The sequence below is a fragment of the Marmota monax genome, unplaced genomic scaffold (genome assembly GCF_021218885.2).
Source record: "Marmota monax isolate L192 unplaced genomic scaffold, Marmota_monax_Labrador192_F-V1.1 WCK01_AAM20220418_F8-fsc00044, whole genome shotgun sequence".
Taxonomy (NCBI): domain Eukaryota; kingdom Metazoa; phylum Chordata; class Mammalia; order Rodentia; family Sciuridae; genus Marmota; species Marmota monax.
Genome location: NW_026695198.1, coordinates 8,774,903 through 8,798,556, shown reverse-complemented (window position 1 = coordinate 8,798,556; position 23,654 = coordinate 8,774,903). Strand labels below are relative to the sequence as shown.

The 23,654-nt window shown below is 37.1% G+C and overlaps 1 protein-coding gene across 1 annotated transcript; it reads right to left on the bottom strand.

Annotated features, from left to right (window-relative positions):
• Positions 1-3,659: 3,659 nt before the first annotated feature.
• Mrpl15 (mitochondrial ribosomal protein L15) lies at positions 3,660-16,733 on the bottom strand. Its single transcript, XM_046428584.2, has 5 exons — positions 16,562-16,733; positions 15,390-15,544; positions 14,457-14,622; positions 11,241-11,364; positions 3,660-5,441 (listed from the first exon to the last, which is right to left on the bottom strand). The coding sequence occupies exons 1-5, from the start codon at positions 16,667-16,669 to the stop codon at positions 5,104-5,106; spliced, it is 891 nt and encodes a 296-aa protein (XP_046284540.1). The 5' UTR covers positions 16,670-16,733; the 3' UTR covers positions 3,660-5,103.
• Positions 16,734-23,654: the final 6,921 nt, after the last annotated feature.

Genomic DNA, 23,654 nt, shown 5'->3' with positions numbered 1-23,654 from the left:
ATTTAATTCTCTGATACAGACTAAATTGAGTGACCCCATACTTATCTGACATTTTCCCTACTATAGCAGAGCCTCATTGTTTAAAGAATAGAGGGTAACTTTATATTGAAAAAGAAAAGAAAATCCAGAAACTCAATAAATGGAAAATCCATAGCAATTATTTGTCTAAGGAGTTTAGAAATCTTTTAAATCATTAACTCAAGGTGTTTTGGACTTCAAAAAACATGTACACTGAAAACAGTTGAAGCTACATACCAGAAAAGGACTAAAATTGGGACTGAAGCCCTCCTGCTTTTATAGTTAGAATTTCAAGGGAGGTGAACCCTAAGATAAAGTTTCCATCTGGAATCCTCTGAGATCCTCATAAATTGTTTAAGGGGCTCAGTATACCAGTACCTTAGAGCACAGCATTGTTGCAGTTAAAATAAACCTGAGTCTCCCTGCTATACAGTGATTTAAGGATTATCTTTGTTTAACAGAATAGACGGATTTTTGTGACTGTTTTTGCCTGTTTGGGCTGAGAATGATCTACACAATTATATTAAGACCAGGATACAGCTGTTTGTGACTAAGCCCCATGCTCACCAAATAAGTACCAGCTGAGCATTATACATCACAGACATCTGTTTCCTGTTTTTATTCTTCCTTTATCATTCTATCCCCATTTCCTTTCACCTGTAGGCCACCCAAGACAACCACAATTAAGCAAGCCTTGTGCTAAGTGTCTTTTTCCTTCAGACTGTTGTCAGGGTAGCTTAGTCATTCTACTTGCAGGGGTGGGGAGGGAAACCCAAGGACCCTCCAGAGTATATCCTGAAACTGGAAGGTTATTGCCTATGGTACAGGAGTGTCTTTAGGTGACTAACTTCCTCCTACACTTCCCATGAAGAACTCTTCCTGTAGAAGCAGTATCAGCCCCTGAAAAATTACAACTGTAAACTGCATCATTAAAGAAAACCCTCCTTCATGAATAAGGCAATAACTTAACCTAGGACCACGGCATACAAAACGGTATCTCTTGGGTTTATTTTCACACTTCATACCAGGATACAGAACACAGGATGTGTTTACATTTAAGGAAATTTATTTCTATGGAAACAGTTGAGGTCAAAGCAGTTCTCCTTAGCCCAAGGCAACATCTTTACCCTTAAGGTATTGCACCTGAGACTAGGGTTTAGCTCAATGGTAGAGTGCTTGCCTAGCATACGTGAGGTTCTTGGTTTGATCCTCAAGTACCACAAAAGCAAAAGAATCTTAGAGGATAAAAGGTTTTATAATTGAAAGAGACTTTAGAGTTTATTTTACATAACATTGTATTTCACAGTCACTGTATTATTACATACAGTTTAAAAAAGGTGAAGTAACTCGTCTAATGCATTCCATTGAATGGTTTAAGAATATAAGGCAGCACAGTTTAAATACCTAATAGAAAAAAACTCAAGAGAAAGTGTCTTTAAAATATATTTGAAGCCAGGCATGATGGCACATACATGTAATACCAGCAATTTGGAAGGCTGAGACAGGAGGATCACAGATTCAAGGCCAGCCTCAGAAATTTAGGGAGACCTTCAGCAACTTAGCAAGATCCTTCTTGAAACAAAAAATAAAAAGGACTGAGGATATAGCTCAGTGGTAAATCCTAGAACAAAAAAAAATAATAAAATAAAAATATATATGTATGTACATATATATCTGTATATCTCTATATAGATACATATATACACGTATATATATACACATTTTAAACAGGGCTGGGGTTGTAGCTCAGTAGAAGTGCATGTTTGGCATTAATGAGGCCCTGGGTTCAATCCCCCAAATTAATTTAATAAGATAAAATAGATATAGTAAGTTCTGTACAATATACACAAACTATCTCCTTTGGATTAAAAAAGAAGAAAAACTGGAAAGTAGGTCAACAGTAACAGGAGGAGAATATGGACTTTTGCTTCTTTTAAAACTTCAATATTAATGTCAAAACAAGTATGAACCACTTTTTGTTCTGACAGGAAATTTGAGGGGATTTGTCCCAACAGTAACTTAAAAATAAGATTTACTCAATTCCTGACTCTTAGGGACTCTTAATAGTTAATAAAAACACATTTTCTTTGTCCCTTGGCATTTTTCTTTGCAACTTTCTTGGCATCTTATCATCTCTTCTTTCTTATATCACATGTAAATATAACTTTTTAATCGCCTAACACTGGAAGTATAAGATGTGCTGTCAAAATGTTTAGAAAAAGCAGGCACAGAAAAAAAACAAATACCTCTTCTCTGATGGTTTCCTGTACTTTGTCACACTCTCCTTTGAAAGTATTGTGCACAAGATTGGTGAATTAAGTAATTTACTGACTGTGATAAAACTTACTAAACACATCATTTCAGAATAGTAGATGCAGAATTAAAGAATTCTGCACTTTCCCTGAATTTTTCTAATGTGAATCAACCAACCAGAGTTGAGGTTTCAATATCAAAATTGGTGTCAATCCTCTTGCTTGTTTAACATTTTATATATTCTTATTCACTCATCATAACAGAAGTTTTCAGCTAAGATAAGCTGCCAAAGAATTCAGGCTCCCTTCAGAATGGGACTGTAACCAAGGTATGGCCAATAGGAGGTAAACAGAAGTTTTGTGTGGCAACCTCTAGGTACCTTCCTTAGGAAAAGTTGGTTTGCTCCAGTTGGTTCTTATTTGGATCATGAAAATGAGGACTGTACTCTCGGAGTGGGAGAGTTTAGGAGGGAGAAGCCCCAGGCTCTGATACTTCCTACAGCAGAGCCAGCAACCAGTCCCCAACTGGGTAGCCACTTTGTGAGAAAAAAACAAAACTACCTCATTCACACACTGTGATTTGGAACTCTTAAAAGTGTAGCCAAAACTAACCAACTTGGAGTCACTTGGAGACTCTGAAAGATAAAAACTTGTTTTTAAATTTTGCCTAACCTTTGGAATTTCTAGGATTTTATATTACCACAGAATAAGGTCTTAATGATTCTTTTTTTTTTTTTTTTTTGAGAGAGAGAGAGGAGAGAGAATTTTTTTTTTTTTTAATATTTATTGTTTAGTTTTCGGCGGACACATCTTTGTTTGTATGTGGTGCTGAGGATCGAACCCGGGCCGCACGCATGCCAGGCAAACGCGCTACCGCTTGAGCCACATCCCCAGCCCCTTAATGATTATTCTTATTTCCAGGGTATAAGGAATGGTTTGCTATCAAGCCAAACTACATAATCCTGGATAAAAACTGAAGTATATTCCCAATAAATTACTTTATAAATTTTCTACCTCAATGCATGAGGTAGAAAAATTAACACAACAGAACACTACATGATTTAGCTTTTTTAATTTTTCATTTTAAGAAAATAACCAGCCAAGAATCATTTTATTTCTATTGTGGAAGAATTATTACTTAAGATCAATTTTTAATTGCTCAAGGGTAAATTAAGCTTTTAAGATTTAGATACAATATATCTTTGAAAAGCTAAATTAGCTTACTAACTCTTAAATTAAACTGAGTTTAAGTCCTGCACTTTGGCATGAGCCTGTACTCCCATCAGCTCAGGAGGCCAAAGCAGGACTTCTTGAGCCCAGGAGTTCAAAAGCTTATTCAATATAGCAAGACTCCACCTCAAAAACAAACAAAAAACAACAAAAGAAAAATGAGTTTAATTTTCCCATTACCATTTTTATTGTGTACATAACCACTGAACAAGTTTTCCAAAGTTTTTTGAAATAACTAAAGGACAAAGGTCTTCAATGTCTGATATAAGTAGAATTATGTCTGTTGGAATATTTCTTTAAGACACAGAATACTAATGGTTAATCATTATTGTCTAATCTCATCAGTGCTAGGAATTCTTGTTTCTCTAATCTCCCATATTACCAGAAAATATATTACTTAGGAGTCATTCACTAGGCTTGCCATGGTGGTGCATGCCTGTAATCCCAGAAGCTCTGGAGGCTAAGACAAGAGGATTACAAATTCTGAGGCCAGCCTCAGCTATGGAGAGCCATTCTCACACGTGACTGGGCGACTCCCTGTTTGGGTCTGAGGCGCTCTGGCTAATCTGTGTCGGAGCTTTCCCCGGCCCTCTCCTGATGAGAGAACCCGTCCGTGTGGGGGTGTGACTGACCACTGACCCCGGGGGCCAATCACTGACCCTGAGCTTGGAGTGCGGCCCCCCTCAACCTTCACTGGATGGAATTCTCCCCTGAATTTCTTGTTCCCCAATAAAAGGCTACTCCCTGGCGTGCTCGCTCTCTCTCTCTCTCTCGTGCTAGCCCTGAGTAATCCTTGCTGCCCTACAGGTGGTTCGAGGTTGGAGCCAGAGAGGGGAGCCGACTCGGACCTGGTCATAGAAAAAGGTAACGGAGTCTGTGTGTTTTATTTCGATCTCACTAGTTAACTTTTATGCCAAGAACCTCATTAATGAAACCAATGCGCTGGCCGCATGGTGGACTCAGCAATTTAGCAAGGCCCTAAGCAACTTAGCAAAACCCTGTCTCAAACTAAAAAATAAAAAGGGGCTGGGATGTGGCTCAGTGGTTAAGTGCCCTGAGTTTAATCCTAGGTACCAAAAAAAAAAAAAAAGTCAATCACCAGCCTAAGCTCACTTTCCTGATCACCTTCCTGATCTTGACACTGAGTAGCAGAGCTCTCTGAGGCTACTGATTAAAAGGAGCTCATTTTATCAGCTCATTAGCACCTGCTTCAATCTTAGTTGAGCAGGCCTACTAATCAACCTCTTTCCACTTGGGTGTTAATTCTGACATGAAACAATAACAAGGCAGAAAAGAAAAGATCATAAAAAGATGGACTAGAAATATTTTTAAATATTTATAATTGTCCTTCAATCAACCAGCAGAGTCTGAATCTTTGACACACAATCTACACAGTCAATTCCTATGTACAGTCCTTATTTTCTGCAGTGTTATTTTAATTTTAGATGAAAATGAAAAAGAGATATGATTACCCTAACAACTAACAGCTGAGGAATTATACATTCATGAAATGCAAATGACTATATACAATGACTGGAGAAATCCATATGCTTCAGTCCCTTTTCTGGTACTCTGCTACAACTCTGCTTTGCTGGAAGGGAATTCATGAGCTATAATACTTGAGGAGATTCTCATCTGTAGGTTTTAGAATTTTCTTATCTGCCATATTCACCACCCATCCTGGAGCAAGACCAAAGAAGATCTGCCTTGGATCCTTTCGAGTACTGAGCATTTTAAAGAGTTCATCTTTAGTGATATCTGGTAGAACATAGCCATACTTCTTGGCGAGTTCCAGTCTTGCTTCAGGAAATTTGGCAGGATCCGCCAGGTAACCACGGTTCTTTGCATCAGTATAATATGGCACCAGTGCTTCAGGGGGCAGCATTCGTTTTGGAATGGGTTGTCCACGCAGAAAGAATGGAACAGGTTTGCACAGAATATCTAAAAATGTTTTAAATTTAAAAAGAAATATAAATTATTGGCTCTATATGTTACAAATTTTCTTATAATTACTAATTTTCAATTACTGAGATGAAAACCTAATTCCAAGAACTTTTTTATTAAGTAGGCTTGTACTGACTAAGCAAATGCAAATAATTCATTTTAAATAGTTTATATCTTGAAAGCCAAAGTCACTTCTGGGTAACAAATGATTAGTGAATGTCTAAACACAGGTAACATTTATTTAAGCCCCATGTTTAAAAACACAAAAATAAATTTTTATGACATTGTCTACATGTATTAGACCAGATAGAATTCTGCTAACCACACCATTAATAGGAAATCCTAAAACAGAAAACCAAGGTGTCCCAACTACAAGTCAAACAGCTTTGAAGGTATTTAATATCTTCATATGGGGATCTTACTAGTTTAAAAAATTAGAAATATTCATTAAGATTTCTGGAAAACCAATGTTATTAAAATTAATTCTTTTAACTACAGAATAGGCAAAGAAATCTCTTGTGAAACCAACCAACAAAGGATTGCTACACAATCTCAGTTTTGTTTTTAAACCTTTAAAAGTACCTGAGCACGTCCTCTGACTCTGAGGGGTAAGAAAAGGCAATACATAGACATGAAATATCACTGATGCCACAGCCTTTTGATAGTTTACAAAACAATTACACAAATACACAAATAGTTGTAAAAAAACAATGATGTCCTACTCATCACGCTTCAGCAATGCAACCTTAACCTTAGCAGGAAACGAAACAAATCACATAAATCAAAACAAGCTCAATAAAGAACTTACCAAGATCTTTAAAATAATAGTACACAAATCACAGGGCAGTGACAAAGTTTCCCTGACTTAATCCATTCATATATACAAAGTTCTTATTATATAATAAGGTATCTGTGGATCCTCACCCACCACACAATAAGCTCCAGAAGGGACTTCTGACTCGTGAACTGTCATCTCTCCATCATATGGAATAGTGTCCAGCAAATACTAGACATTGACTAAATATTAGCTGAATATAAGAATCTGACAGGTGCCTTGTACATCGCATTATCTAGCAGTATCCCAGCATAGGGCAAGTGAGAAATGGCCATTAGGAGGAGGTCTCTAGACAGGCCACTCAGAAGTAGAAGCTGACTATCAAGGGTCAAGACCAAGAATGACAAAAGCAGAGGCACCAAAAGCTAATTTATGCTCTGGACAAAAAATTCTACATACTGCACTTATACCAGAGGATAATTAAATATCTGATATTCTCACCAAGAAATTACCTGTGGCAACTGAACAGGCACTTCACAGAAGAAATATAAATGGTCAACAAATATATGAAAAAAATCTTCAACATCTCTAGCAACTTAAAACTACACAACAAATTAAATTTAAAACTATACTACAAATTAAAACTACATTTTAATTTAAAAGATTCCATCTCACTCAGTCAGAATGGCAATTATCAAGAACATGAGTAACATTCTGGCAAGGATGTGGGGAAAAAGGTACACTCATCCATTGCTGGCGAGACTGCAAATTGGTGCTATCACTCTGGAAAGCAGTATGGAGATTCCTCAGAAAACTTAGTGGAATGGACCCACCATTTGAACCAGTTATTCCACTTTTCGATATATACCCAAAAGACTTAAAATCAGCACACTACAGTAACACAGCCACATCAATGTTTATAGCAGCTCAACTCACAATAGTTAAACTATGGAAGGAACCTAGGTGCCCTTTAACAGATGAATGGATAAATTATACATACACAATGGAATACAACTGAGCCATAAAAAAAGAATGACTTTATGACTTTTGCCAGTAAATGGATGATTCTGGAAATTATCATGCTAAGTGAAATAAGCCAATCCCAAAAAGCCAAAGGCCAAATATTCTCTTTGCTATGCAGATGCTAACACACAACACGGGGGCAGGGATAAAGAATAGAAGTGCAGTGAATTAGACAATGGGGAATGAGGGGATAGGAATAGGGAAGACAGAATAAATTGGACATACACCACCAGTGAAACCACACATATGTACAACCACAAGAATGGGATCCTAATTAGAAGTTATACTTCATGTATATATATGTCCAAAATATATTCTACTGTCATGTACATCAAAAAAGAACAAATAAAACAAAACAGAGTGTGGCAGGTTTTTAGTTTTTTTTTTTTTTTTTTTTTGGTGGTGCTGGGGATTGAACCCAGGGCTTGGTGTATGCAAGGCAAGCACTCTACCAACTGAGCTATATCCCCAGCCCTAATTGTGGCAACTCTTAAAAAATAAAAATAAATTACCTTTGGAATATATTTAAGAAAGAAGTTCACAAAATACTTTATATAAGCTATCCTCACTTTAAAAACATTCTTTTTTTCTGGTAAGGAACTAGAGAGTGAATAAAGACACAGTATATGGGAATAACCTTGTTTCTCTGAAGAGAAAAAAGTTTGCATCAGTCCACAGTCACCAAATAAACTGTATGCACCCATACCCCAAATTTACTTTAGGCCTAAAACATGACTGGATACAGCCATTAAAAGTTCTAATAAGGGGCTAGGGTTGTAGCTCAGTGGTAGAGCACTTGCCTTGCATGCATGAGGCACTAGGTTCGATCCTCAGCACCACATAAAAATAAATAAAGGTATGTGTCCATCTACAATTAAAAAAAAAAAAAAAAAAAGTTCCAGTAAGTGGGCTAGTAGAATGCTCGCCTCTCATGTGGAAGGTACTGGGTTCGATCCTCAACCCCACAAAAAATAAATAAATAAAATAAAGGTATTGTGTCCATTTACAACAAAGAAAATATTTTTTTAAAAAAAAGTTCCAATAAATTAGGAAAACGTGCTTATGGCTGCCTAATCATACAAAAATGCAAAATAAATCAGGCATTATTCATCATGATCAAAGTCTTCTCATTAAAAGAACAGGCATCAGCCAGGTGCAGTGATCCACTCATGTAATCCCAGAGGTAGCAAACATTCAAAAAATGAAGAATTTATTCTAAACTTTAAAAAATTTGGCTCGGGCTCGGGATGTGGCTCAAGTGGTAGCGCGCTCGTCTGGCATGCGCGAGGCACTGGGTTCGATCCTCAGCACCACATACAAATAAAATAAAGATGTGTCCACTGAAAACTAAAAAATAAATATTAAAAAAAAAAAAAATTTGGCTCAACATGATGGTACATGCCATAATCCCAGTGGTTCAGAAGGATGAAGCAAGAAGATCGAAAATTCAAAGCCAAAGCAAGCCTCAGCAACTTAGTGAGGCCCTAAGCAACTTACTGAGGCCCCATTTCAAAATCAAATATAAAAAGGGCTGGGGATGTGACTCAGTGGTAAAGCTCCCCTACATTCAATCCGAGTACCAAAAAATAAATAAACGTTTTACTAAATCAACTTTGTTCAATCACAAAGAGAAAGAACTCTTCTTACTTTTAAAATATCCCTTTTAAAAAGGGAAGAAAAGCTGGGGCGGTGGCTTGGTGGTAGCGCACTTGCCTGGCATAGGTGAGGCACTGGGTTCAATTCTCAGCACCACATATAAATAAATAAAGGTCTATCAACAGCTAAAAAAAAAAGTATAAAAAAATTTTAAAAAAAAGGGAAGAAAAATGCGTATTTATTTTCCATAATTGAAAAAGTACAATTAAGTCAGTTATTCAGAAAAAATTACTACTAAATGTTAAACCTGTGATTTCATTGCTTAGTTAACAAAAGGCTCCCAAGACAACTGTAGAGTAGCCTGGAAAGGCCAAGCACAAGAGTCTCAAGGATGACGATGACTCCCTAGACTCCAGCAAATGGCATCAGATGAGCAAACACCATTGTCATACTCCGTGGTGACAATGACTGAAAAATATTCTGACATCAAAAAACCTTCCAAAAATATTTGTGATTAATGTAAAGAAAAATATTCATTTTCATATTCAAGGAAGCTCACTTTAAAAAATATGAGTGATGAGGGACTGAAATGGGAGCAAATTATTTTACATGCTTGCATGAGTGTGTCAAAATGAACCTCACTATTATAAATAAATATAATACACTAATAAAAACATTTTTAAAAAATGAGTGGCAGACCAAGCTAAGAGGCTCATCTACAATAAGAAGAAAATGAGAATTATGATTTATATTTTTATAAATTTTCAATTATGAAGAAAATGAAATGGTAACTAATTGTTTTAAATTCTCCATACAGAGAATATGAATATTTCCTTTTCTACTTTATACATCAATTTTAAAAGAATTTTCTTATAATTGAGCCATTTGGTCAGGAAATGTTTAACTCCCATTTTAATGTAAAACCATTAAAAAATACTTTGTAAAAGCATTTAGTCATCAAGCTGTGTTTGGTTTTCATCTCTTCAATTTAAATTGAACTGAATGAAAATCTCATCCAAGGAAGAGAGGGAAATAAAATTATAGCTGGGTGTGGTGGCACACACCTATAATCCCAGGAACTTGGGAGCCTGAGGCAGGAGGATCACAAGTTCAAGGCCAATCTAGACAACTCAGTGAGACCCAGACTCAAAAGAAAATATAAAAAGGGCTAGGGGGGCTGGGGATGTGGCTCAAGCGGTAGCGCGCTCGCCTGGCATGCGTGCGGCCCAGGTTAGATCCTCAGCACCACATACAAACAAAGATGTTGTGTCTGCCGAAAACTAAAAAATAAAATATTAAAATTCTCAAAAAAAAAAAAAGGGCTAGGGATGTGCCTCAGTGGTACAGTATCCTTGGGTTCAATCCTCAGTACCAAGAAAAAAGAAAAGAAAAAAACATCTGCTGGTTTGTAACGGCTACCGAGAACAAACACAACTCGGGAAAAGGATATAACTGTATATGTGTGCACATGTGTGTGTACGTGCACATGCATGTTCCTGAGGGTATGGGTACATATATGCATGCATATGCTTTTCTGTAGGCCTACATACACATGTGTGCATGTATGTACTTATGCATGTGCACGTGCTCTTTTATTTAGTACAGTCAGGAATGACCTCCCTAGTACATGAAGAAATGATCTCTCCTTCATGGCCCAGAGCCATGAAGATTCTAGGTGGAGGAAGTAATATCTGGGAAGCACCCAGAAGTATCTAGGAGGAGGGAACAGCTAAAGAAGCCTGAAGGTGAAGGGGCTTGGCATGAGAAGGCAGGCCAGGGCAGGTGGCCAGTGATGGAACTGAGCAAATGTGGGAGTGAGGCAGAAGGTGGTCCAGATCATACCCAGCCTCAAAGGAGCAGCAGGGATGCCACTGGAGCCTTTGTGGTAGCTCATGTTTTAAATGAAATCCTGTGCCAGGTTCCACCACAGGCAGGACAGACACAGAGAGGTCAGGTAGGAAGTATCCCAGTCATGCAGGCAACAGGATGGTGGTTTGGACCACATGTAGCTGGATTGTGAACACAGTATGAAGAACAAACTCATAGGATTTATTAGGGTATAAAGAAAGAGTTCAGGGGACTCCAAATGTGGAATAGGAAACCAGAAAGATGGAGCTGTCACTTACACAGGGGAAAATGCAAGAATAGGATGAGGTAAAAGAGACATTTTTCACATGTTAGGTTTGAGATCCCTCCTGAATTTTCAAGGAAAGACTCCAGACATAGGCCTGGGTTCAGAGGACAGACTGAGAAACTTATCGTCTTTGGTCTGTCAGCTGCATGCTTTATTCTTGTATCATGATAATCCACATGCTAGATATGGATCAAATTAACAACAGTTGCCATTCACTCAGTTATTAATAAAGAAGAAAAGAAGAAAATGACTACTAGAACAAGCTTACCCAGACTTCTTGGATCATAGAAGGCTGTAGTAACTACACCACCGTTTTTTTCAATTGCAGCGATAGCTAGTTCTGAAGCCAACTGTACTTCAATATTGATTTTTGCCTTAAAGGTGTCAGCACCCTGCCATAGTCAAAACAAAGTCTGTTAATAAATAGCTTGAATAAAAATAATTAAGGCACGTTTCCTTTTTATTGATTTTGTATTTGTGTGTATACTGGGGAGGGAACCCAGAGGACCTCTACCATGGAGACATATCCCCAGCCTTTTATTTTTTATTTTTGTTTAGTTATAGGTGTACCTTTATTTTATTTATTTATTTATATGTGATGCTGAGAACTGAATCCAGTGCCTCACACATGCTAGGCAAGCACTCTACCACTAAGCTATGACTCCAGCCCTTCAATTTATTTTTGAGGCAGGATCTTGTTAAGTTGCTAAGGCTGGCCTCAAACTTGAAATCCTCTTGCCTCAGCCTCCTGAGTTGCTGGGATTACAGGTGACCACCACATGCCCAGCTCAAGCTTTCTTTTAAATTGTACTCTCCCCTGTAAAGGACCTGTAATTTAGTAATAATTTCTATTTAAAATATCTATCAAAAGTTTTTTTTTTTTTTTACATTTTATTTAGGCCCCCTGTTTTACCAATTTTAAATCTCTGTAAGTAGAAATGGATATGTTTTCATTAATAGTAGATAAATAGTAGATTAATTCATGTTCATAGCAACTATATGGCAGGGTTATTACTATACCAACTTCACAGACAGGGGGCTGAAGCACAGAGAGTTTGAGTAAATGGCCCATGATCAGAAAGCTAGGATTCTAATCCAAGAACCTAGTCACAGCATTTGAGGTAGTTTTTGTTTTTCTTTTTGTGCAGCTGGGGATGGAACCAAGAGCATTGTACTTGCTAGCCAAGCACTCAACCACTGACCTACACTCCCAGCAGATTTTATATTCTTAACTACAACATTTTGCTGCATTATAAAAAACTAATCTTCCTTATCCCGAAAAAATCAAGAGGCCAAGAGGAAGTGAAAGTTTCCACAAGGGAGTTGGAACAGTGAGAAGAACAAAATATCTGGCAACACCTGAATTTTAGAGGGCGTCAGCCCTCATTTTAGGAAAAGGTAGAAAACAAAAATTCATTTTGTACTCACTAGACTTTGTTATAATCTCTAAATTGAAAACAAAAAAGGTATTTTTATTTACTTCCAAATAAAAGATGGCACCACTGCCACTCTTTTGTAGGAAAAGAAAATTTTTTTTGCTATTTTGGTGTGGTTAAAACAAACTGGGGGCTGGGGATTTAGCTCAGTTGGTAGAGTGCTTGCCTTGCATGCACAAGGCCCTGGGTTCAATTCCCGTCACCACAAAAAAAAAAAAAAAAAGAAAGAAATCTTTGGGCTGGGGATGTGGCTCAAGCGGTAGCGTGCTCGCCTGGCATGCGTGGGGCCCGAGTTCGATCCTCAGAACCACATACAAACAAGGATGTTGTGTCCGCCGAAAACTAAAAAATAAATATTAAAAAATTCTCTCTCTCTCTTTAAAAAAAAAAAAAAAAAACTGGTTTCCAATTTGGTTCCTTTGAGTAAAAAATTTTCATGTATTTCAAAAAACATTCCATCAAACCTAAAATGTAATTCTCATATTTTTATCTTTAATATCAGTATGAATTTTTATAATCAATGGCCCTTTGGATTCATAAAATAGGGCCTTGACATATTATTTTTGATTTTTAATTACTATTCCATGAACTGTGTAAATATCTCCCTATTCTTGGACACTGATGTCAGTTCCAGTATTCTCAGTATAATAAATAGCATTTTTAGAAATAGCTTTATATCTTGTTTCGTTTATTACCCACTATGTACTTGTGTATGTAAAATCCAGAAAATGTAAAGAATTTACAAAGCCATAAATAATGTATGATTATATTTACTCAACCACAGCCCTGGGGTAAAGTTTTCAGGAAAATTTTTGCTAGTTTAATAGACATAGACCTGAAGATATTGGGATGTGCAATTTAAGACCTAATGAGCTCATGGATTTTCCCATATGTTAAGATATATGTCTGATTCCTTATACACCCAAAGTAAAATATTGAGGCTTAATCATGTACTTGGTATGCTCTTTTCAAATTATCTTATCTGAAAAGTTTAATCAGGAGACTGCTTTTTCAAACGTATCTAAAAGATTTTTCCATAAACATATGCTTCCCCCTAGTGGACACTACGTTATCTACCCACCTACATAGAACAAACAGTAGTTGATTAACCTACAAAAATTATGTTTATGAATTCCTGGCCAGTTCCTATAAACAAAACTTATTTAGTGCAATTAGAATAGGATTTGGTTCATTCCATACCTCTCTCCTATAAATATTCACTGAGTGACTATCATAAAAGATTATTGAAAATAACAGCAATCAAATTACCTGCCCCCAGGGGAACTTATATTCTAGAAAGGAAGACAATGAAACATAAATGCCTAAATAATAAATAACAGATGTTAATATAGATTCAAAAAAAATGCTTTGGGCAGGGTAATGGAGAAAGTGTGACTGCAAGGGTAAGGCAAGTACTCTTATAAAAAGCTGTCAAAAACCACCATCCTGATATGTTCACCTTTAAGCAGGGAACCAAAGGTAGTGAGGGAGCAAGCTGTAGGATACACAGAAGATGTACATTCCAGGTCCAAAAATATCAAATAGAAAATTCCTGAAATAAAAACAATTCATCCTAAGTTTTAAACTGTGCACTGAGTGCTGACATCTAATACCATCCCACCCCATTCTAGTATATACCAACTCATTAGTCTCTTACAGCACCACAGTATTTATATTCAAGTAACCCTTATTTTTACTTATTAATGACTCCAAAGCGTAATAGTAGTGATGATCGAATTTTGTACAATCCAAAGAGAAGCCATAAAGTACTTTTTCTAAATGAAAAGGTGAAAGTTCTGGGCTTAACAAGAAAAAAAAAACTGTATGCTGAGACTGCTAACAGCTACAGTAAATTATTGATGTTAACCTCTTCTGTCTCTAATTGATAAATTAATCTTCATCATAGATATGTTATATAAAGGCAAAAACATAGTTTCAGGCCTCCACTTTAAAGGTATCACCCATGGAGCTGGTGGGGAGGGAGTCTATTATACGGGGAATTTAAAAATTCCTTCTATTTAACACCAAGAGGTCTAATTCAGACTTACCTCCTCAACAAGCTGGACACCATAGTCCCTTTTAAGAGGCTGGATAGTCACACCTCTCCCATTGACAAGCTGGGTTAAGTCAATAGGTTGAGTAGGATCAACTCGACCCAAATCAATAAGATACTGCAGTCTCTTGAGACTCAAAGGCTGATACTGGCGTCTGAAGCTATGAAACAACAATGTAACAGTTGGAAAATACAAATTAATTATTCCAAAATTTCTAGAAATCAATCCAAAGCTTTGACCTCTGTTTTCTTCCATCAGTTTTGAAGGTTTAACAAAATAAAACCCTCCTGAGCATAACAAAAGCATGTAATATTGCTGAATTTGCAGTAATGAAATAAAACTAGTACTTCCTTATTCCACTAAAAATAATTTGCCTCTCTAAAGCATTTACTTCACCTATGTACACAAATTAACAAATTTAACCCACTATCTGAATTACATAGTAATGGAGTATAAAGAAATAATTGCAGTTATCATTTAATAGGTAAATACAGTGGACTAGATATTATGTGTTTATGTGTATGTGTGTGTACAAATACCATACATATACATATATAATATTGAAAATGCCTGTTTTCTTTATACATGAGCCAAATTTTCTACCTCTAGGTCTCTCCTAAAAGAAAAGAAAAAAAGAGTTTAGCATTTTCAGATGTGTGTGTATGTGTGTGTGTGTGTGTGTGTGTAAATCACAAGAGAGAAGCACAGACATTACCATCTTCATTTTGCAGTACAATGTTTGAGCTTTTTTCCACTACTAATCCAGGCCTAAGTCTCATTACAAAAGTGATTTGTAGGACCAATAGGAAAAAGATTTTTTTTCTAACATTAGCTCCAAAATGAATTTAAAGTTTCTACTAAATTACTGTTTAGGTGATTTCCAGTGTAAATTAGGGGTTTGTACTTTGAGAAACTGCACAACCTTACCTATGTCCTTCATTAAATCCATATTTTGGGATTCGGATATAAAATGGAGTCTGGCCTCCCTCGAAGCCCAGCCGTGGCCGGGTTCCTCTCTGCCTTTCTCCTTTATGGCCTCTCCCACATTTTCTACCTCTTCTCCGACCTCTTGGTCGCCTCGCCTATAAAGAAAAGAGTTGAATTTTAAGATCTTCAGATACATTTCTAAAAACTATATTTCGCTTCTTTGCTCTGTGTGTGTGGTTATGTCATTCACTCACCCAACCAACCAGTATTAGCTGACACTATGTTCCAACCACTGTTCTAGCTACTCAAACATACACATAGTCTATTGGTATCTGTGCCTCTGAGGATGTAATTACTTTTTTATAACCAAAATACAAGTTGTGGAGAGCTGCAAGGGTGGGATGGGACTAGGGTTCTGTAATAGCCCAAAACTGGGGGGGGGGGATCCCTAGAATTAAACATCCACAACAAAGCTTAAATTATAATCAAGAAAATGTTTTCATTTTAAATGTAACTGTACGTATGTAACTGTTGCCAATATACACTATTTTATTTAAATACTTAATTTATTTTTTTTTTTTTTTTAGAAAATTTTTTAATATTTATTTTTCAGTTTTCGGCAGACACAACATCTTTCTTTGTATGTGGTGCTGAGGATCGAACCCGGGCCGCACGCATGCCAGGTGAGCGCGCTACCGCTTGAGCCACATCCCCAGCCCTTAATTTATTTTAAAAAATATTTTTCCTTAATTTACTTGCTGTCACTTCGCGTAAGCAATAAATTGTTACAATGACCGAACGTCGACCACAGCTTTTCTAGCTGTATTCGGTGAGCTGCTGAAGAGATAAATGACAAACCAATTCACGTCTTTCCGATGCCGAAAAAATACACTTTCTAGGAGAGCACTTCATTTTAAATCCAAATTTGAATTACGATCATCTCGTAGTGCTTGGTTTGCTCCTCTAATATGCTTTTAAATAAAGCTCTCTTTATGAATGCAGAGCAGGCGGAAAGACTTTCCTCGGTACAGTGAAGGGGTACCAGGGGTCCGGCAAGCCTACGTCCACCCCGACACCCCCAGGAAAGGACTTCTCGGGCTTGATGTGCAGAGAAAGGCCGCTGCCATTGCCCGGGCCCCCAGCGCTCTCCCGCACCACCACCAGTCCTTTACCGGTTTCCTGGAGCCGGGATTGGGCTTTAAATTGGCCAGGCTCACACGCGGCAGGGCCCGGAGCAGGTCTAGGGACCTGGACCCACCGGCCTGCGCTGGACCAGCCATGACCGCAGGTCCGGGAGCTTCCAAGGGCGCCCTGAGCCGCCTCCAAGGCCACGTGGTCTCGGCACAGTGCTCTACGGCCGCGGCCCCGCCCCTGTCGTGCTGCTGTCGCGCGTCGGGAGCCCTGGATTCCGGCCGTGGCTGTGGAATTTGCAATCTTGCGTCGAAAGCTAGCAACAAAGTTTTATTTTGGTACTTTGAGGCTGTGATCCAATGTTGCAAGATCCTGCTTAGTTTTCGAGTCCCCGTTTCGATTGAAAAACATTCTCTTCCGCCAAAAAAGGGCACGCACTTAAAACGGTGCGTTAGAGGGTCCTTTTTTTTCGGTCAGTATTTGGCTTTGCATATTTTGCGTTAAGAGACAATGTCACGAAGCACTGTATTCGCTAAGCTTAATGTGGAACCCAGAATAAAATGATTTGAGCGGGATACACTGCGAGATACAAAAAATAATACCTGGAGTGGAGTTTTTAAAATGCCTGACTTTAATATTAGTATCTGAATAAGATTCCAACTGAATTCTCATCTCTGTGTATATGGTTTCGAGTGAATCACTGAATACTAACTTGATTTACTATTAATGATAGGAACCACACCGAGCGCCTAGTAAGTGCCAGACAATGCGTAAACTTGGTCTTATTCAATTTATCTAACTAAACAACCACTCTCGAGGTAGATGTTAACCTCGTTTTGCAGACAGAAGGTAAGGCGTGGCATCGACCCAGGTCGCACAACAGCAGAGCCAGAATTCAAACTTACACAGCCTCCTTCTAGTATTTTTTTTTTAAGAGAGAGAGAGAGAGAATTTTTTTTTAATATTTATTTTTTAGTTCTCGGGGGACACAACATCTTTGTATGTGGTGCTGAGGATCCAACCCGGGCCGCACGCATGCCAGGCGAGCGCGCTACCTCTTGAGCCACATCCCCAGCCCCTTCTAGTATTTTTTGTATTTTTGTAATGTAAGAAGGGATTATTTATTTTCGTCACAAAACACATTATTTTAACTCCAAAAATAAGTGAGTTTAAACACACTGAGTGAGTTTAATGTAAAAAAATTATATGTTGCTTCCCTTCTCTTTCCTTTAATATTCTTTTGCTATTTCACTGTTTTGCAAGGGAGTTGTTCCTGTTGACTCTTACTAGCAATCACAAATACTAAAGGTGAGAAACTTTTTGGAGGACATCTGTTTATGTTTAACTAAAACGCTTTGAAGTTATCTTAAATCCAGTGTAATCTAGATCCATAAAGAAGCATTTGCATTCATTCTTTTATTTAAGCAGTGTGTTTGAGCAATATACTGAATTTATTGCATGGATGAAATCAAGCAGGATTTTGTTCGCAGAAATCCAGGAGAGAATTTCCAAAATAAGTATTTTTGAAAGTTTTTTGGTTTTGTTTTGTTTTTTGTTTTTTTAAGGAATACTCTTGTGTAGCCCGCGGCCAGCACAGGCTTCATAAATGAAGGTTCAGCTACACAAGAAATCTGAAGGGAGTTTTGAATTAAAGAGACAGGCTCTAATTACCTTTAAACCAGCTCAAGGATAGCTTCTCCTAGCTCCACCCTCCTACCTATTAGAGTAGCCAGGTTTACTGAAGAGGTTTACTGAAGAGGCTAGCCAGAGGGGAACAAAAAATTCTGGGGAAAATCCCATCCAATGAAGATTAAGGGGGGCAGTGTCCCAAGGTCAGGTGGGACAATTGGGTCTTCGGGTACTGGCCAGACACACCTCCACACAGACAAGCCCTGGGACCTGAGAAGGGTGAGGAAAGCTCTGGACACAAGGATGTGTCTAAGCGCCTCTGCCCAGGCAGGGAGGTAACTCAAATCATGTAATTTATCTTGTAGATAAATTAGCAAAAATAGAAGAAATAAGATATAAGTGTTCTGCACAATTACATGAAGGTAAGGTGCAGACTTTATATAAAAGTATCAAAGAAATGGAATGTAGGGGGGAAAATAGAAGCTACTTCTTGTCTGTAATGGTTTTTGTTTGTTTTTGGTTTTGTTTGTACTGGGGTTGAACCCAGAGTCTTATGCATGGTAGGCAAGCACTCTTCCACTGAGCTACATCCCCACCCCTTTTTTGTTTTATTTTGAGACAAGGTTTTGCTAAATTGCCCATCCAGCCTCAAATTTGCATCCTTCTGCCTTAGCCTCCTCAATAGCCAGGCTGAATGTGGTAATGCACACCTGTAATCAGAGGTTCAGAAGGGTAAGGCAGGAGGATCTCAGGTTCAAAGGCAGCCTCAGCAACATAGTGAGACTGTAAACAAACTATTGAGATCCTGTCTCAAAATAAAAATAAAAATGGTCTGGGGATGTGGCTCAGGAGTTAAGTACCTTGGGTTCAATCTCTCATAATAATAATACTAAATAGCTTTTAATTCAAAAGCCTCCATCACCTTTTTATTAGAACTTTCATATCTTTGGGTGGAAAAATCACAAAATACAGAAAGATACATGATTTTTTTCCCTCTACTTAGAAAATAGATGTTTGCATTAAACAATGAACTTCTGGTTAAGTGTTAATACCAATAATGGTTTTTGTTTTGAGAAATTTTTATTGAGTAAATGAGATACAGAAAATGCAAAATAATGTGCTGTGCTTCTCGGAAATAGATATTATCTTTGTTGTGTGGGTTATGTAATGTGATTGGTGGACACCAGTTAATAGTGGAAATAATAATGGTTTGCAGTTAATTGTAGGCTACTTGTTTATCTTATATTCAACATGTTAATTAAGCATATAAATCTGTCAGAATTATTTGATGAGTTTCATCTTTGCTGTAAGAATGTAAATTGAGGAGGTATGGTGAATAAGTTAGTGATCCTTGCCTTAAGTCTGTAGAAGTTTTTCATCATCATCACAGAATTAGTATTTATTACACACCCACATGCTTGGGGTGTTGTTCTAAACCCATTTTTAGATCAAGCTAAGGAGGCCTTGTAATAAGGAAACATTTATCTCAACAACTATTCAGGGTCTATCCTGATTCCAGCCCCAGTTCATAGGGACTACTGAATCATTACATAAAAACAATGAAATGGATCCTGTAAAGATGAAGTAATTAGAAATGCCTTGGGAAAGCCCCAAGCACTCTCAAATAATCTCTCATCTGTACCAGTGCCTAATAATTTGTTAATGTAAATTGGTTCCTTTGAGCTCATTATTTTAGAAATACATTCTCAAGGTGAGAGTGAAGAAATGAAAATAAAAGGAAATAAATTCATCATATGCTTTGCATGAACCCCTCATACTATCCAACAAAATGAAGTGTTTGATCAACTTAATCACCTGTTATTGAGCTTAAAAAACAACAAAACAAAATCACATCTCCCTAAATGAGATAACTCATTAAATAATACCTTAATATCTTGGCAGAAATGTGAACAGGAGGAAGAAAGAATCTGCATTTATTAGATTATGATTGAATTTTACTACCTGCCAAAAAGTAAGGCATTTTCAGAATGGAACCAAGAATAGACTAGGTGTGTGATAATCAATTTTGAGGAGCAGAAAGCAAAAATAATTATTCCTTAGAGGAAGTAGGAGGAAATCAGGCCCAGGAAAGCTTTGAATTCCTTTGATTTGGGGAGAAAACTAGTACTGAGAGAGTTCTATGAAGAGGGGATAGAAGGGGGCTAGAAATCAGTCTCCTTGATAAAACCTAGTTCATTTTACAAAAGCGTAGTTCCAAGTTCACACCTAGATAGGCTTTTATTTTAATTTTATTAAAATATGGTAATGGCCACATATGCTATTTTAAAAAATAAAATAGCACATAAGGGCTTATGATGTGAAGCAATAGTTTCCTATCCTATTTTTATTTTCACTTCCCAAAAGCAATTCCCTATGTGATGAGGATCAAACCCTGGACCTTGAGCATGCTGGTCAAGTGCTCTACCCTGAGTTGCACCCCCAGCCCTATAAGCAATCACTTTTAGCTTTCCATTTTTGTTTCTTCTGGTAATTCCTGCTTATTAATAAATTTATAAATAAATAAAATATCTCTTGTTTTTTCTTTGTGTGTGTGTGTGCGCGCCGCGCAGCTGGGGATTGAACCCAGGGCCTTGTGCTTGCAAGGCAAGCACTCTACAAACTGAGCTATATCCCCAGCCCCATTAATTGTTTGTTTTTTTAAATCAACTTTCAACATGGTATTCACTTATGGTAGATAAACATTTAGATAACATAAACTATTTCCTCCCAGTATTTTAATTATCTCATGGTAAAGTTTGTAATTTAAATATGTAATTTCAGTACTTTAACCCATTAGATCCCAAGTTTTCAATTCTGCAACTATTTCAATGAAATTTTTGACATAGTGCATTAACATTTTTTTGTGTGTGTATGGTGCCGGGAATTGAACCCAGGGCCTCATGCATGCCCAACAAAACACAGGTTAATTAAAAATAGGCTGGAAATCATAATCTTGAGCTTATATGTGTGTGAATGTTAATTAATATCATAATTACTATAATATATTATTGTATATTATATACTATATTTAAGTTTTAATACATGTTCCACTTCTATTTCTTGGATTTTCATCCTTAAAAAGTATACTTTAGCTCTTCATTCTCTGTAAGATGAAGCTTTGAAATGTCTAATCTCTTACACTTCTTTGCCCCTTCTACTTTCCAAATTTTGTTAGTTGTATGTTTCTCATTGTCATGGATTATATTATACCTGTATACTTCAAGTGATTATTTAGGAAAATAAACTATAATTACTGTATAAGCTCTCTCTAGACCCATCTAGAGCAATTTTCAGTGTTCACCTCTTTACTGACTGCAGAGAACTAGCTTTCAGGTTGACAGGCTTCTTTTAAATTCTTAATCAGAAATCTCAAATTAGTTATTCAGTTCCCAAGATTATTTCACTTCCCAAGATTACTATTTTTTATCTTTTTTCTTCTTCAGCTAATGATTCTTTTTTTAAAAAAAAATATATAGTGAGATTGGGAACTTCCTCAACATCCTGCCACGAAATCTGCAATCCTTCCTGTAACTGCATTTGTTCTCTATCATCCTATTAAAGTCTTTCCACCTGTGATCTGCACTCCTATTTGTTTGTTGTTGTTGTTATTTGGTACTAGGGATTTAACCCAGGGACACTTTATTACTGAGCCACATCCCCAGCCATTTTTTATTTTTATTAATTTTGAGATAGAGTCTCTCTGGCTGAGGGCCTCACTAATTTGCTGAGGCTGGCCTTAAATGATCCTCCTGCCTCAGCCTCCTGAGTTGCTGGGATTACAGATGTGCACCACCATGCCTGGCTCCATTTGCTTTTATTATCCCTTTTCTGTCCCACATCTCTCCTTATATTGGATAGTCTCTCATCATCATATAAAAATGCTCTAATGTGAGAAGGAATAACTTCTAATGTTTGGTATCACAGTAGATGACTGTGGCTGACCAGGATTAATTGTATATTTCAAAATAGGTAGTAGAGAGATTTTTGAATTTTCCCAAGACAAAGAAGTGAAAAATGTCTGAGATTATAGGGATGTCAGTTTCTCTGATTTGACCATTATATAGTCTATATATATACTAAAATGTCACATACTATCCAATATATTTGTACAAGTACTGAGTGTCAATTAAAAATAAAAATGTATTTTTTGGGAAATGCTCTAATGTGAGTTTGCTCCAATATCACTCATCTTTAAAAAAAATGAAAAAAAAAAAAACCCACCACTTTTCTTCACCCTTCCATCACTCTGTTCCTCTAGCTTTGCCCATTTCTCTGTTTTCATAGCAAAAGTCCTCAAAAGAGTTCTATGTATGGTATCTCATGCCATATTTTTAAAATTTATATACTCTATTATTAATAGCTTCCATATTGCCAAATCTGCTAAGGACTTTTCTGTTCTCCTAATTGAGTTCTTAGAAGCAGTCTAGGCAGTTGATCTCTCCCTCCTTGTAATGTTTTCCTTGTTTGAATTCTGGGACAGCCTGTGCTTAGGGTTTCTTTTTCCATCCCTCATTGATCTTTCTCAGTCACTTTTGTTAACTCTTCCTATAGTTATCTAACCTCTAAATAAATGTTGACATTTTTTCTATGCAGATGTTCTCCAAAAGTGGTCATAAATGGCTTAAAAATTCTTAAATTTATATCTGCATCCCCAAACTACAGATTTTTATCTACACTGTGAGTTATCCCCAGCTGATCAATTGGTTATCTTGACTAAGATGTCTTCTTAACATAGTCAAAAGGAAATCATGAATTTCTGATTATTTGCTACAACCTCCCAAACCAATTGTTCTTTTCTTCTATTCATTCTCTCAATAAATGTCATCTCTTATTTATCTAGTTCAAGCTAAAAACCTGAGGATCATTCTTGATTCCTCTTTCCCTGTTTCCCGCATAACAAGACCGATATCTTTGATCCACAAACACTACCCTAGTTCAGCCGACTATCATTTTACCTAGAAAAATGCAAAAGGCTGCTAACTGGTGTCTGTGTTTTCACTTTCTCTGTTGTCCCTTTCTTATCCATTCTCTGAAAGTAATCAGAGCCTCATTACCCTTCTTCAGTGACTTCACACTGCACTTAGAATAAACCACAAGCTTCTTACTATGGCCTGTTTGCATCCAGCTTCTCCAATCCCTGCCTATCTATCCTCAAAGTGTGTATACTGCAGTGAGTAAAATAGGCAAGGTTTTCTGTTCTTATGACGTTCTCTGTCCTAGAGGATGGGAGTGTGTATGTACACACACACACACACCAGAAGTACAAGTAAATAAAGCCATTTCACAGCACCATAAAAGCAAACTGGAGTGTGTTAGAAAGTAGCTGATACTTGTGGGTGCTTTTTGAATGAATGCTCAAGGGTTGACTGTCTGAAAGGACATTAGAGCTGAACGATACAAAAGAACCTTTAGTGCCTTCTAAGCAGAGGTTCATTTCTGAATCGCATAGTAATCCCATGTAAGATCAGCTAGGGGCTCTAATTTTAAAACCCAGTCGGAGAGCAG